The sequence below is a fragment of the Pectinophora gossypiella genome, chromosome 18 (assembly GCF_024362695.1).
Source record: "Pectinophora gossypiella chromosome 18, ilPecGoss1.1, whole genome shotgun sequence".
Taxonomy (NCBI): domain Eukaryota; kingdom Metazoa; phylum Arthropoda; class Insecta; order Lepidoptera; family Gelechiidae; genus Pectinophora; species Pectinophora gossypiella.
Window position 1 is genome coordinate 5,643,261 of NC_065421.1, and position 16,751 is coordinate 5,660,011.

The 16,751-nt window shown below is 36.9% G+C and overlaps 3 protein-coding genes across 4 annotated transcripts; 1 reads left to right on the forward strand and 2 right to left on the reverse strand.

The window, feature by feature from the left end:
- Positions 1-102: 102 nt before the first annotated feature.
- On the reverse strand, positions 103-5,119 carry LOC126374952 (uncharacterized). Its single transcript, XM_050021749.1, has 5 exons — positions 4,991-5,119; positions 2,606-2,713; positions 2,073-2,150; positions 1,213-1,301; positions 103-914 (listed from the first exon to the last, which is right to left on the reverse strand). Exons 1-5 carry the CDS (start codon positions 5,061-5,063, stop codon positions 642-644), a joined length of 621 nt encoding a protein of 206 aa, XP_049877706.1. The 5' UTR covers positions 5,064-5,119; the 3' UTR covers positions 103-641.
- LOC126374945 (dimethyladenosine transferase 2, mitochondrial) lies at positions 4,986-10,553 on the forward strand. The gene is made up of 8 exons (XM_050021743.1): positions 4,986-5,104; positions 6,223-6,642; positions 6,857-6,998; positions 7,361-7,500; positions 8,320-8,469; positions 8,966-9,105; positions 9,906-10,070; positions 10,353-10,553. Exons 2-8 carry the CDS (start codon positions 6,241-6,243, stop codon positions 10,510-10,512), a joined length of 1,299 nt encoding a protein of 432 aa, XP_049877700.1. The 5' UTR covers positions 4,986-5,104; positions 6,223-6,240; the 3' UTR covers positions 10,513-10,553.
- A 723-nt stretch (positions 10,554-11,276) lies between these two features.
- Positions 11,277-15,732, reverse strand: LOC126374939 (uncharacterized). 2 transcript variants are annotated; one of them, XM_050021723.1, is made up of 5 exons: positions 15,440-15,732; positions 13,998-15,157; positions 13,736-13,919; positions 13,312-13,419; positions 11,277-12,959 (listed from the first exon to the last, which is right to left on the reverse strand). In XM_050021723.1, the coding sequence occupies exons 1-5, from the start codon at positions 15,531-15,533 to the stop codon at positions 11,362-11,364; spliced, it is 3,144 nt and encodes a 1,047-aa protein (XP_049877680.1). In that variant the 5' UTR covers positions 15,534-15,732; the 3' UTR covers positions 11,277-11,361. The 2 variants fall into 2 exon arrangements, with proteins under 2 accessions (XP_049877680.1, XP_049877681.1); XM_050021724.1 differs by lacking the exon at positions 13,312-13,419.
- Positions 15,733-16,751: the final 1,019 nt, after the last annotated feature.

Genomic DNA, 16,751 nt, shown 5'->3' on the forward strand with positions numbered 1-16,751 from the left:
TAAGTTGAACTATTTGTTTGTTATTTCGTGTAAATTGACGCACGGAGAAGTTTAAGGAAATCATTAAAAATGCGAAATGAAAGGAAAAGTCAAACACTAATGAAATATACATCGAAATATTCAGTCTTTTATTCATAAATGCGATAAAGAAAAGTACTTATAAAAAACTTTGAGCGCTACCTAATATATCTACCAAAATACCAATAAATCAATAAAATTAATGAGTAATTTAGACGAGTAGGTACTTCACAATAAACTGACTGCTTTTTACGCCACAAACACGCGATCTTTGTACTAAACCATTGAGAGTTACGTGCTTGCATGCGTACGAAACATTACCTACGCATTTATCGTGTTTCTTATCGCGTTTTGAGATCTTATTTGGAATATAAACTACAAAGAGTTTTAATACAAAGAAAGAAGCCGTTTAATTAAATAAGTTGACAGAAAAAAAAACTTCAAACAAAAATTAGAATTGCCGCGCTTTTCATTACAAAGTCTCGCTGGCCCCGCGGCACAGTAGCGCACGCCATCAACGAAGACGCGCACTAGTCGCATCTACGTAGATAGCGTGCGCCGGCTCAGTGCTTCGGGGCTAAAGTCAAGCTGTTCGAAATCCGTAGTAGATAAAAGTGTGTTCACTATCGATTTGTATTTGCTAATTGTCGTCGTAGCTTTATATTCTCGTGGTAATTGTCGACGAGTTCCTGTAGATAGTTTTTGGTAATATCTGTATCTTTAGTTTCTGGGTCTAGAGTATCGACTATTTCGTTAGCGTGTTCCGGGGTAATCATTGTTAGGATTTGTCGGAGTTTCTTCTGTACAGGACTCTGCGTTTGTACCAACACAGAATAGCACAGCACAAGCCGCCTTCGTTCGTTGTAAACCCGCCAGCGCAAATAGCCGCGTTGATTCTGTAACAACAGCAAAACTGTATTATTCTTACATACTTTACTTGTGTTGAAGGTTGCAAACCACAAGCAGGCTAATTAGAAGGTCCCATTTTCTGGCAAGACCTCTTGGTCAACCGAGAGGTGTACGGTATGGACTATGGAACGTACTTCACTACGTACAATGGAGTACCATTCCAGGTTAGTGGAGGTGTTTGGCGATGAAAATACGAAACATAAGAGAAATAGAATGAGTACAATAGGCGGCCTTATTGCTAGGTAGCAATCTCTTCCAGTAAGTACCTAAATAAATAAAACTTACCAGTGCCATCATGTTGGGCACGGACATCACGCTGGTCAGGGAGTTCACGAAGTCCGTTCTCACCGGGCAATGAACTGATTCACACGGATCTGCAAAGGAACAAACATTCCTTTATTACCTTATCCGGCAAGGTGGCAGACGGTAAGAATGAGATTTTCATATGGAGTGCCCTGGGTGTGCCCGAAGCGCCTTCCCCTAGTAGTTGCGGTCCCCTGGTAGTTGCGGCTTCCGAATACATCCCGCTCAGCGACGGTACTGAAAAGTATCGGCGCCCGAATACGATCCCGACGACCCGATTACTCTAGCCAAGAGGCGGCCAATCAGCTCGCGACACCAAACACTTCAGAACCCCGATACGCCGATACGATAGCGCTTATTGCTATCGACCCACTAGAGTCGATTAATTCTTTCAAATATTCTTCCTTTCAGATGACGCCCTGAGCCGAGGTTCGCGCCTAAATAGGCACCCTCAGGCGTGTTGTCTTAAATTTATACGTCCCTGACTCTGTGACCCAGTCATTCTCAAGACTTTATTGAACTGGTTTATTTAACAAAATATTCTAATGGCTCTATTATAAATATTCTAATGCCTCGGGAACATTTTTCGAGCGACATGTGTCCCCGGAGACATCGGGCCATATATGACGACGTCGCCAGAGTTAGCCCGAGTCATTAGAATACTTATTTTGTTTTATTGGGGACGATTCTTGAGCCCTATAGTTAGTGCGGCGCTTTTACAGTATGGCTAAAGATCCTTACTCCCCAAGTCTTTAGGTCAAATTTTGGGTCCCTTAAAATCTTGTAATATAGGGCCGTGAGCTGCTAGCTGCTTAATATCAAGTAGGTTTTTAATTAAGTACCTGGAGTGACATCCGCGTTCAGGTTGACGAGATTAATGTTGATTACCACATCCTGGTCTAGTAGATTAGACGAAAAATCTGCAAAATCGTGAAAAACAACATATCTATTATTTTAACGCGATTAGACGTAACTTGCATATTAGATAATTCCTAATTATGTTTTGTGGTTTTCAGCATTACACTGAATTATTAGGTGTAAGAAACGCTATCAAAGGTGTTTTTGACGTGGGGTAAGATAAATTTATTATTATCTATATTATTTAAGCTAGTCTTAATATTTTGTTTTGTTAAAAGCTGAAATCATGCATGTAATATGAATAAATGCATGATACTTAATATTACTAAAAGTATAATACTTACTTATCAACGATTACATGAGCACTATGTGCCCAATCATTGCAGATAAAAAGCGAATCAGAAATCTGTTAGGTACGTAGGTGTCTACGTAAAGCTTTGGAAACATTATTTTTAGGCTAGGAAATTGAGCTGTAGTGGAAGAGAGAGAGAGAGAAGGGAGGGCAGAAAGGGGATACCTGCAAAGAAGTGCACGTCGACCGGTGTCTCCTCTCCTGCGGTGACGTAGCACGGCAGAGACCACCCGCAGCCCTCGATGTTCACCGCCTGCAGATCATAGGCCGACCCTGAAATTTAAACGTACCATCCTATTAAGGATTGATTCTATCCACTAGAAGAGCTTACTCGCTCGGTTGACCGAGAATTAAAAACGCTCGGCATATCATAGGAGCAAGCTACAGAAGTTGCAAAAGAGTGAAACTCTGTTGTTCGAGCCCATCTCTACAGGGAATAATAGGATTAGAAGAAGAAGAGCTTGACTTTGCCACGCCCGTGCCCTTTTTATTTGTAGGCATGCAGGGTGGTTTCCACTCTCCACCCAACTCGCAAATACAAAACTACAATACAATGCAATAAAATAATACTTTATTGCACATATAAACACATCACTAAAAACAGTTACAAATGTGACAAGAGAAATACAATCGGCGGCCTTATTGCTAAATAACAATTTCTTCCAAGGAACCTTAGGGTAAATGAACTTGCTACATATTACCTACTCGTTCATTATTTGGTATAATGATTTCCCGGGTTGGTATAAAGACTGAAGCGAAGACCGTATGAGTCTACGCCTGGTCAATATCTCAATATCAGCTAATATCCCACTATTGGGTAGTTAAGTATATTACTGTCATGTGTTTTTCAACCCTTAAAGTTATGGACTATGGAGCGTATTCTATCACTTGCGCTCTACTGTTATTTGATAGATGCATCATCATTTATATTATCATATAATTATTATGATAGTAAGTTACGTATTTAAAAAAAGTATGGTAAGGTATAAGTGTGTCTTTAGGTTAGTAGAGACGGCGCGGCGGCGTAACAGAAATGTACCTAATAAACCAAAGCATTGTTTTGTTGTCCAAACAAAAGCATTTGGTCAAGTACACTTTTTAATATCAATGATAAATAAATCCGTAATAAGTACAAGATAATTTTCTATAAATAATCGCTAGCTTACACACTCATTTATTTTAGTTATTTATAGAACTAGCATGATCTCATTATCCACATAGGTATCATAATTATCTAGACGCAATTTGTAGATGTAGGTTTTGGAAAAGGATCTTTAGGTATCTTTTTTGGATAATGATTCATTTTCTTTAATAGGTAAGTAAGTAACTAAAACCTTCAGTAATATTACGTCTTTAGTCATATTCGACATGTCGCTTGTAGATAATTTGTAGGTAAGTATGTCGATAAAATCAAAACTCTGATAGTCGACTGGCCACCGCATTCGGAGAATTTTCGCGGTATTTAACTGCATTATTGAATCGTTGTCTATCTACTGGCTTGCACAAAATGCTGATGAGTCATGTCCACAATTCTGCGATTGTCACGTCAGAATCGACTTGACACGAGCAAGGGTTTTTCCTGACATGTAATAAAATTTTATCACTAATGAATACGGCATCAACTTTATCAAATCAATCACTGCTAGTAGTATTTTTGTTAGTATAATTACTTAGATGCCACAATAACGATGCGGACTACAAAAGTGACGCCGCTGATAACACATTGAGTAGAGTACCTATCGCCCATCGTAAACTTTATATGATGTCGTAAATGTCCTGATTTAATGAACGTAATCCCTTCTGATATTAGTTACCTATAGATATTTGTTTTATAGCCCGTGTTCAACGCCTGCGATAGTCATGCTCTCATTAAAGGAGATATCGTTTAAGTGTAAAGTAATTAGGGGTTGAAATCTTTGTCTGAAACTTCTGCAAGTTTCGCTGCATAAAAACAGTTGGAATTCTGGAAGACGGTATAAGTAGGTACCACGGATATAATGCAGTTGCGGAAGTAAGAGAAGGGCGTTTATAGTGACTCATAATGATCACCTTGTTAATTAGATATTTATAAACCAATGTCCTTTGTCACGATAATGACTTTAAAGTAAGATATCTGCATTATTTTCGTAATCTTACTTTTTTTCTAGGCGGTTCTAAAAACATGCAAATTTCTCAACAGTTTTCTTACTAGTGGAATTTTAATTGGGTGCAAGTTTTACGAAGTATATTAGTCACTCCACGGTACAGCTTAGCTAGTTTAACGAAAGCTCATAAAATTGCCTACAATACAAAAATAAATTGATATTTCATGGGAAAGAAGAAAAAATTGTTTAAAAACTAAACTACTGACGAAGCCTGTGGTAGATTTACATTCTGTTTTTTATTATTATTTCTGAATAAATTAAATATAGGTAAAAAAAATGTTTAAAAACCTACTTATAATAAACTACAACGATCATACAGTCATCATCTTTACAGTTACAGATGTCTTTTATGTATATTTTTAAACATTTATTTATATCTATGATATAAATCGTAAACGGAACTTACCGCAGTCCTCGAAGATGACGGACGCGCGGGCTTTTATGAAGGCTAGCACCACGCACAGCACAAATAACAACATTTGTATTGGTTTACAATGCACAATTTCACCTGTTACACTTGGTGAGTATTCTGTCGCTAAATATATCGTCGCCGTAGGTACATACAAGCAGGCAAGCCCGTCGATTATCGCCGCAGATAACGTCCTCACTGATGCATTGGACGAAAGTTGATTGATTTATTTATCATTGTTAATTGTTTTTCGTTGTATTTTTAAGCTTAATTGGTCAACGCCCATACTTAATTGTCTTACTGATACTATCTTCTTAAGATTTTTTATCTCTCAGACACTTTTCGAAAAAAAAATCTGTGTCTTGCAATACCTACTATTGAATTGATTAATTCATTATAAGGTATTCGTATATATTTTTCTGAAGATGTGACCTCAAAATAAACGTTCTTGAGGTAAAATTTAATTACCAAACGTTATTGATAGAGGCAGTCTCTGTTAAGTTGGAATAGAGATCTCTAATACACGTTATAATTATATTTTGAAAATTTTCTGTTCAGACGTGTCAACATACATACAGAAGAACAAACAATATATTTTTACTTACATCACTATAATTTTTATTATGTATTTTAATTAGGAAATAAAATAATTAATCACTTATAAAATATCTACTTTGGCTCCGTAGTCGTGACAGTCTTTATAAACGTACTTTTGTTGGCAGCTGACATTGACATTACAATTTGACAGGGCTTTTCGGCGGGAAACGGGAACGGGACAGTTGCTTTCTTCATTGAGTAATCTAAATAATTAATACGAAGTGGTGTTTTGTGGTTAATGATCGCATTAAGTTAGTCGGAAGACATTCGCGAGTGTTATTATATTGGAGTATTCAATAAACAAAGTGTATCTGCCTATTTTCGCTTCGTGCCGGGAAGCCGCTTCATAACTCAAAAGTTTATGCGGACTTTTGAGTTAATTCGTTTGGGGTTCGGAGTAGGAGTCTACTCCGAGGGTGGGGGCTTAGGTTTCATCATCATCACCTTTCATCATTTCATTAATCATCAAGAAAAAAATACGTAAGACATGGCTGTATGGGCATAGTTCCCTTTGCCTTACCCTTCGGGGAAAAACAAAACAAAAAAAAAAAAAATACAATTTGACAGTTGAAATTGTTAGGTTATGTTGTTGTTTATACGCCTTACTTTACATAATTTTTATTTGCTTGCAGAACTTGTGAAATTTGATAATGTTTTCTAATTCAGTTCGACCTGCGAGTGGATTTAAAACTGCCAAACCGATTTTTTTAATTTTGAGGTTACGACACAAGCTAAAACAACCAGCCGAAAAACCTGCGATCAAAGCTGCAGCAGATGTAGTTAAATATTTAGAAAGTATTCCAGAATATGAAGAAATAAAAGACAAATTGCCTAAATCCCTCTTAAGAAAATATAAGGCGCCTGAGAGTATGTATTTAATAAATAGACAAACAGCGAAAGAAATTGCAAATGCTGTTCAAAATCATTTGGACGATTCTCCGGTTGTTGAGGTGAATCCAGGCCTTGGATTCTTGAGTGAGGAGCTACTGAAACGACACAAGAGTCATCACTATATATATGAAACTTCTAGTCACTTTACACCTTTCTTGGAAGTAAGTCTTAAAGGTTTTGGTGTTTCTTCTCAGATCAGCAAGAATTTTGCATGACCTGTGCTGTAATTAAGATAATATACTGCCAAATATTTTCTACCTGAAATGTTTCTTTTCCATATGCAAGTTATAATTTAAGTTTCTTATAATTTAAAAATATTATTTATTGCTTTCTATTCATTATTTAATATTCAGATTTTTAATTAATTACTTGCAGAAATTAAAAAATGAATATCCAGACAGAGTTTCTTACAAAATAGCAGACTTCTTTGAAATGTGGAAGCTGGCATTCCAAGATAAGATGGACGAAGGAAATAGGATTAAGGAATTATTAGGTGACCTTTCGACTGAAGATAATGGTTTGTTTTGTTTGATATTTTATCTAACTGAAGTAATAATATTGTAAAACACAAGTGTGTATTTAATGCCATCTGTAGAAAATCTACAGTAAGTCTCATCAAAAATGATAATACTTGGGTTAAAATTATAAATAACAGTTGTAACAGAGAACTAGCATTATTCAATATATTTATTATTTATACAGAAAATAAAAGAAGAATTTGAACATTCTCTATAAACTTGTAAAACTGTACTCAAGGGCAAATCAGTCCACTAGTTACATAAACAATTATATATTCTAATTTTATGGGGCAGATTTCTATACCTGTAACAGTAGTCAAAATTATATACACACTCTTCATATTTATTTTTAATTTCTCAGATAGAATAGTGAAGATAATCGGGTCCATGCCACGGCTGTCATTCATGAAACACTTGATCAACACTATAGTGTTTCACAATTCAGACAGTCAGCTGGGCAGGCCAGATCTCTTTATCACTATGCCAGGACACCAGTTTGATGTAAGTATTTAAATAGTAAATATGTATTTTTAATTAATGTAAGTGTTTCTCTTAATTAATTTTTTCAGGCCATGCTGCCTTGGTAGAAAACTCTTCAAAAAAGAAAGAAAGTGAAAAGTTGTATTTCAATTGAGTATTCAAATGTTTAAATGTAGAAGAGAAACCTACCGTTGACGACAGGTCGACATGGCAATCGGGGCATGAGGTGAGCCGCGGAGGCGGGGTCGCCCCGCACACCCGCACAGTCCCCGCGGCGTCTTAGTCTTAGTGTCGCACGAGTCTGTATCGACTAATTTTTTTTATCGATTATAATCTCGGTCACATAATTTATTACTATTGTGTTTTAAAAATGGCTACGGTTGCATCTTCGTCGCGTGTTCAAGCAAAAAAACCAATAATTCACTCTCAAGCTCGAGAACTAGCTAGAAAAGTGTTAGAAAATTGTGACATTGAACGGAAAAATAATTGTTACAAATTTTCTGTCAATCGGACATTAGACAGGGCTGTGTTTTATACCGGTCTATCGAAAAGAACTATGTCTAGGATAAAATCAGAATTAAAATCAGTGGGAGCAGAGGAAAAGTTGAAATCACCCAAAAAACGGAAGAAGACAGGTCTAAAATTTTGTGTTGATGAATTTTATTTACAAAAGAAGATCGTTCCGACATGTCCTAAGTTACACGTTGAATAATATTAAATAAGTCTACATAATACATAAAATAGAAAGTGTATCAAAAACAGAAGACTGAAGGAGAAAAATAATACTCGAAATATTGTTTAAGTAAAAAGGAGGAAGATCTAATATGTTGGTTGTTATAGTTTCTTACAGACAGCGACATTCAACTGAGCAAATACAAGTCTGTGCCAGCTTTGTTCCAAGTTCTCTTCGACTACAAGATTATCAGGACAGTACCCATAGTCCACTTCCTGCCTTGGACACATCCACCGACGGGAAAAAACGTTTCATTGGTAAGAGCATCCCTTCATTGAAACCATACTGGTAAAAAGATAATAAAGGCCTGCAGGGCTAACATACACACACATACATAAACTCACGCCCGTAATCCCTAATGGGGTGGGCAGAGCCACAAGTAATCAAAGACAACTTGCAGCCACTGTTGATACACACCTAACACGCGCAATAGTATAAAAGCGCGTAATAGTAGTAGTGTTAGTATTCTAACATGCGCAACATGATAAAAAAATCTATCGCTTTAATAAATTTGTTAAGTTTAAGAAGTTGTGTCTTGCTGTGTAAACTTCGATATCGCGTTTTACGACTGCTTCAAAACTGCATTATTAATGTAGCGCCATCTGTTGCATGTGAGCGGAACTAGTTGGGTCCGCCACGCGACTATATTCCCATTGCGATAATCAGAGGTACATTCATCATAAGGTGAACTCAAGAAGGAGTACCCACGTCTTACCGAGCGTGGATATTAAGAGCTTTTTTAAATAATTGCAGACAGACAACTACCACCTGTTCCTAGTGAACATAACACAGAAGGCGAAGCTGCCGTGCCCGCCGGACTACCTGCCGCTGCTGTGGTACTTCTTCAAACCCCACGTGTTCTCCAGGTCTACTAGAGTCATACCGATGTTGGAGTAAGTGTATAACGTAACAAATACTCCATTGCACACACAGGATATAGAAAAATAACAAAAGAGAAATATTAAGAGTACAACAGGCGGCCCTATTGCTAAGTAGCAATCTCTTCCAGGCAATCTTTGTCTATAGGAAATATTTAATATTATATGATACAGCGGGGTGATGCAGCAGTATTCCTGACACCATGTAACATATGACAACTGCTCCCCACCATCGGCTGATCTAGGTTTACCTCACCCCCCTTGGTGTAACTTTAATCATCAATTGTATGGGTGTACGATAATAACAATGTGTAGTGTCTGTGTAAGACGAGGTGTTTTGTATGACGTGTCTGGGGTGTGCTCATACTAAGATTAGTCCCATTACCTAAAAAAGCTTAATTTCTTGAACTAGGTACAAATTATCGATGATGATTATACAGTCGGAAATCAGGAAAACATGCCATTTAGACTGGTAAATGTGATTTGAAGAGTTTTTTTTTTTGATGCCAGAGTGGAGGATGGAAAAGTCGTAAGTATGTCAAGATTGAAGTCAGTGGCGGCCCTAGGGCGGTGCGAGGTGTGCGACCGCACCGGGCGACGAAATAGGTGGTGGGGGGGGGGGGACCAAAACTGGTCTACTTTAGGTAAATTTCGGGTGACCGTAACCTAACCGAAAAATATTGTATTTTGAAGGGCACCTAAATGTATTGCTAGGGCCGCCACTGACTGAAGTAAGCGGCAATTCGCGGTCTTTGCCTACCCAAAATAGATCTGATCTCATGCAAAGTATGTAATCACCTATTTCTTATTTATAGACAGTGGATCCCCGGGTGCGGCGTGTGGCTGATCACAGGGCAGGACCCTCCCGACACGAGGCCGGACCTCGCTCCCGGCCCTGACGACGCTGCTCTGCCACACATGACCATCTTCACAGAGTTTGGAGACCTCAACCTCAAGCAGAAGATTACTGTCTTCAAAAAGTAAGTTGCTTTATAAATCCCTTATACTAGTTCAGAAGTGAAGAACTGGATGATTGGTTATTTATGTATACATCCTAAATAATCACCATACTGAGCACGTCTTCTCGCTTATCAATGAAAAAAACGGACTTGCGACGCACTTATTTCACCTGTGCGTGAGATGGATAAACAAAAAACTACTATAGAATATAATCACATAAAAAGTGTTACTTCAATGACGATAAGATTAGATTTCAAATCACAGCACGCTTCGAGATAAGTAATGTTGCCGTTTTATTTCAGATTCATATCTTGGCCAGAGTTCGAGCAATGTCAGTTCAGGGTAACGATGGAAAATAATTTGCCCAAGTCTGTCTCCCACCTCGACGACGACGACGGCAAGGACGTCATCCCCGCTCACATCGAGCACTTGGACCACTCAGACTCCGAAAGCGAATCATGATATTAACAAAATAATAAAACAATATTTCTATAAGATTATAAGTAGTTTATCTCATTATTTACATAACAATTTTCAAAGCATAAATCAGTGATTAAATAAAATTATACGAAAACATGTTACATTTTCGAAAATTGGAACAACCTGTAAGATTCTAAAAAAACGCGATACAACATAGCTGTTGAATACTGATATGGATATGAAAAAAATAATACTAAAATAAATACAGTTCTTAAAGAAACTCATTTACAACCATGTTCCAAAAATTCTGGTAACAATATTTATTCTTTCCTATCTGTGGACTGATGATCAACCGCCTACACTTGTGATGTTATGACCTACATTACAATATTTTACATTTATATAACACATTACTCCTCATTATATACAAATAATTACCAATTCACAATTATGTCCACATTACGTATTGCTTTAGCACTATAAATCATTTCTTAAGTTGTTCAATTATTTAAATAAATATTATTATTTATGGTACATATCTAATGTACACGTGTAATTTAATAATAGTAAAAAGGACGGGTGTTTGTCGACACTATAATCTGGTAGGTTCAGCATATGTGGCGTAATGTCAGTGGGTAATTAAAATGTTCCTCCAGTCACATCATTAAGTCGGGGATAAAACACCCCTATCATATCGGGTCATAAACAGTTATAGCCATTACAAAGTTATTTATACGAAATTAAATCTCGGGAATATCATATTCCATAAAAACATTAATAAACATAAGTTCATCATAAGATAACATTAAGATTTATCACCATCACCCTATTTACATAACTTAAATTACTTAAGTACAGTTTCAATAAGTAATGAGAATGTTCACTAAGTCGTTATAAGTTTTGGAAGTGTCTGTCCTTATATGACTTGTGGTTGCTCGACTTTGGTGTTATGTAGTTTAAACTCGGGATATCAATCGGCGGCTTGTTGCCTTTCCCAGTATATTTACTGGACTTCTGTATACTTAAGTTTGTGTGTACATTTAAACTGATTGTATTCAAACCATTTTGTGGTTTGACGCTAGGGCTCGAGACGAAATCTGTCCATTCATCGTCATCAACGAATGTTGTCTGTTTCTTTGGCATGGCTTGTTGTGGTTTCGGCTTGCTCGACACGAAATCTCCCCAGTCGTCCTCTGCCACCTGACTACTACCTACATTCTTGTGACTGCTAACAGGTGACGAAACTTTGCTTTGACTATTTACGCTCAAATCAGTTTTCAAAGAATGTAGTGTCTCAACAGGATTGAACCTAGACAAATCCTGCAGATCTATGCCTGGATTTGGCCAATTGATTTGCGAAAAGCTTTCTAACGTCAACGGTTGTAGAATCTGTGCAGATTTTTTTTGACTTTGTGTTACACTGGACGCCACAGACGTCGGTTGCAATAAGCTCGCGCCCAACATAGACGGACTTGTGGTTTGTTGCGGTGATATCATAACAGGAAATTCTGGCGTTTTATTAGTTTCTATATTTTCTGGGAAGAGACTCATTTGATTTTGCACTAGGTTGTCCTGTGGCTTAATACTTTCATATGATATGGTGTCAGACTTAACATTATCAATTTTCGGAAGTGCATAGCCGAAATCAGTCATTGTTTGAGGCGCCATTTGTGGCGAAGTGGCTGGTTTAGCTGTTGCAGTACTTTTACTGTTAACAGGAACAAAGTTGAAATTTATAGAACTCGTGGAAGGCAATGCCGATTGGAATGTATCGAAGTCGTCCTCGAAATTATCACTTATATCACTTGCTGTCTTCACATTAGGCACTATGCCACTAGGACCTGGTTTATCGTAATCTATTACAGATTTACTCGCTATTTGTGTTACAGGCACATCTGGTGATTGTGTTTGACTATTTAAAGAAGCAGTGGAAACAAAGTCCGAAAAATCGTCAAATGTTTCTTTAACCTGTCCAGGGTCTGGCCAGTTGAGTGTAGGTATCGTAGGTTCTAGCTTAATTGGCTGTAGCAGCTGGGTTCCGTGAGTGACGTTAAGGGAAGTTTTTGGGGCTTCACTCTTCTCTGGCGCTAAGCTTGTCGCGCTTGGCGTTGTTGAGTTTAAAGTTCCTTTGAAATCTTGGAACTCCCAATACTCATCATCGACTGCACTAGCTTTAGAACTACTTTGTGGAGGTAAAGTATTTGGATCACTCTTAAAAGCTGCGTCACTTTTATTTGGTTCTATAAGAGTCTGAGGCAACAATACTGTTGGGCTTGTGTCGTAATGAATAGTTGTAGACCTAGGAGTTTCTGAGTCAGTAGGTGTAAATATGTGTGTGTCTGGTAAGCTAATCTGGCGTATAGGTTGTACATTCAATGTACTTGAGAATATCTTGTCTGATTTGCTTGATGTTGAAGCTTCAAATACATCCAAATCTGCAGGCCTCGCGTCTTTTGCTGGATTTGCAGTCGCAGTTTCAGAGTTACGAGCTGAAATTAATTAATAAGTAGTTAGTTGTGTTGTGTACATGAAATGATATTGTTGTGTGCAGTCATGAGCAATATCATCCCGACTTTAGAACCCTGTCGCACTATCATATTTGACATTTAATGAGGTTTAATTTGTCAAAAAAGTTAATGTGACATGGTTTCAAAGTGTATACATATTAGTACTTGTGACAGTACAAGTACATTATAAAATGTTTTATTAAAAAAGTACAGGTCTTCTTTTTCTACTCCTGATGAAAATTATCCTGAATGGATTGCTGGATTGTCTTAAACTCATCTTTGAAAATACAATTGAAACATGTGATATTATAACACTTTTTAAACTACAACTTACCATGTGATAGTAATTCAGATATCTTGAGTGTGGAATGGTTATGAGCCATTTGGTCTAGGGTGGCCATAAGGTGTTCTAAGTCTAGTAGAAGGGCTTCGGCATAGGTGACTAAGATGTTAGATCAAGTGGAATTTACAGGTGAGTGTTAGTCCATGTGCAAGACATGCAAAAAAAGTTTTACAGTGAAAGTACAGCTTCATATTAGCAGTAATATTAATTTAGCATATTAGATTTACCGTCTTTTAGCACAGAATCATCCAAAAAACATTATATTACTGTTATAAAAAACCACATGTTTTTGAATAATTCTTGTTTGTGAATTTGCAATGTGCTTAGTGTTCTGTAGCATCATCACGCAATGTGCTTGTTTGTTTCAGTAATTTACTATACATTTCCATAGAATTAAACTATTGGTAATACTCACACTGTTGTCCATCAGATGTGAAAGGGTCACTCCAAGTGGCAGCCTTGCATGTTGATTTGTCTGCGCTACTGCCTTCAATCTGAGATGTGCTGGGCGCTGCAACTTGTTTTACGGGTTGGAGAGGAGCCATGCCCAAATTAGCTGCATATTTAGGCATATTGTAGCTCCACTTTGGTCCAAATAACTGCAAAATATTATAAAACATGAATTCATATCACCATTATTTATCTAAACATGTAAAAGTAATGCAAAATAAACTTACAATATTTCTGGAATCTATACATAAAGCTTTAAGTAGAGTTTTCTGTCCTACAGAATTATTCCAGTTCACCATATATGGCTGTCTAACTTCGGTTTCTAATAAATGGCCCCAGGTTACACCTAGTTGTGTTTCAAGTTTTCCTTCAAATTCTTCCTCAACCTCAGGTAATTCATCTTCAAACATATTATTTATCTCTCTATTTATATGCTCCATTAGCTTATCTTCATCATCAGTTATTTCTAAGAACAATACAGGCGTTTGACTTTCTAACGATTCTCCATCCTCTATATTAACTCTTGATTCAGCAGAAGATGACTGGAAATCGTTAAAATCCCCAAAACCATCATCATCATTAATTTCACTATCTTCAACTTTATTTTCAATATTTTGTTTGGAATGTTCAGGTTTTACTTCTGTAGAGAATAAACTACTCTCATTACTATCAAAATTAGCTTTAAAATCACCAAAATCATCTTCTGTTGTTTCAGTATTATCCCAGGGATTATCACAGATATCAAGGGTTGGAGGTTTTTCAGCTGGATTTGTAAACTTGAAGTCATCAAAATCTCCAAAATTGTCATCATCTACTGTCAATTGTTTTGTTCTCCCCTCAAGTTCCTCAAGTTTTGTTTCTTCTATTGTTTCTGGTTTTATCTCATTTTCTGTCTCATGAGACTGTTCTTCAGATTCAGGTTTAATTACAGGCACATCTTCAGTAATAATTTCGTCAACCTGTGAGGGTGGTTCCTCAACATGATCCAAACTGGGAGGTTCTATCATAAACTCATTTGACTCTGCTGGGTAAGATTTTGTATCTCTGGGGATATTTATCTCTTCACCAGGTTCAGAACTTTGATTGTTTTCTACACAAATGTCTTTACTTTCTAACACATCAATGGTTTTTAAAGATTCCTCATCTATTTTTAAGTCCAAATCTTCAACATTTGTTTCCTCCTCAACTGACAATTTGATGTTGCTACTGATATTGGTCCCGAGAATATTTTCAATACTGTTTGTGTTTGTTTTGGATATGTCGTCAACTTTTACATTTTCAACCACTTTAGCTATGACTGGAACTTCTGGTTTACTGTTAGATGTGAAATGGTTAAATGTTGCAAAATTCCCATAGTCATAGTTGTCGTCATCATCATCTTGTGACACTGAAAATAATCTGGTATTTAAACACCATGGTAAAAAATAAACACCACTTTTAAGCACAGGTTACATGCATTGTCATTCTAGGCAAACAAATGGACCATTGAACATGTAAAACGGTCTTAAGGTCTAGTTCAGGAAATACCAAAAGTGATCCCATAATGAGATTAATAATTATCTAATGTACGTATTGTACTGAGCAGCTTACCAAATGGGCAAGCCTATCATCACATTTCTCAGTGTTGTGCAACGACTTAAAAATTAGATTTAAATAAACTTAAACTCACAATTGTATTGGATGTCGAAATCTTCAGGGTCTTTATCATCCTCACACTGGTCGGGTGGCGGAGGAGTGCTGCAAACAAGTGGAGGAATCGACATTCTCGGGTACCAAACTTCCTTAGCTCTAGTTCTTGCTACCGGAACACGTCCACATGCATCAGTGCTAAAAATGACTATATTTGTTTTAGGCCTATAAGTCTACACATAACAAAAAGGTTTTTAAACTATTAAAAACGTAGACAGCTGTTTAGTAATTGACAAAATTTTTGCTACGACGACTGACAACAGCTGTCACCGATATTCGCCATTGTTGTTCGTTCGGAAATTCCACGTAAGTTATGGTTGTACAACGGATTGTTAGCGCCAATGGTATGGTACAGCTATATAAAGGCTTTATTAATTTTGTATTTATGATTTCTCTTTATCTTTGCATCTATGACAAATTACTTACAAAATAAGCCTCAGAACAATAACTAAAGCATAGAAGGAAGGCTAAAATAGCAACAGAACTCTATAATTCTGCTCTACTTTATCTTACGGAACCGGCGTAATGTTAGACAAAGACGCATATACAAAAATTGTTTCGTAATTTCGTAGGTTGTCACAAGTTTTTCATTGCCTAGTGTTGGGTTTCACTTTAGTAATATGTCGATAAAATTAAATTTACTTACAATTAATGTCGATAAAATTTTTTTACAAGATTTCTTTTTGTAGGATGCAATTATCTTCTTCTTGATGAAAGGAGACTCTGTCTCTGATAGGTAAGTATCTAACCATTTTTGGATTATATTGTCTGGTTTATATTAGTTTGGAGCTGCAGCTCACATTCAGGAAGGAAAGAAAATAGCCAACTGTTATCGTTTCATCGGTAAGTATTTTGTAATATTCGAATTTATTTATGATGTCATCCGCCGTGCACTGGTGTCGATCGACGTGCCGTGCAAATTGGAACCGCCGCCGCCGGGTCTAAGCCGCACAGACGGTAAGAGGCCCGATGGGGTCACGCCATAGACATAGAAAAGAGTATGGACTGGAAATACCTACAGAAAAAACGTGCCACTCTGTAAACATAAAATGGCGGTCTTTACTAGGGCTACAAGCTGTTTCAATACTAGGATTACCATACTCGTACCTACTAGATATAGCATTATACTTAAAAAAATACGGCATACAAGTATTCATAAGAGAACAGAAAGGGAAAGTAAAAGGTAGGTAGGTGGTGTACTGTATCTTTCGTGCAAAACTTGTAAGTATTGTATGTTGTGTGCAATAAAGTATATTTGTATTTGTAAAGGAAGGTTTAGTCAAGATTTATCT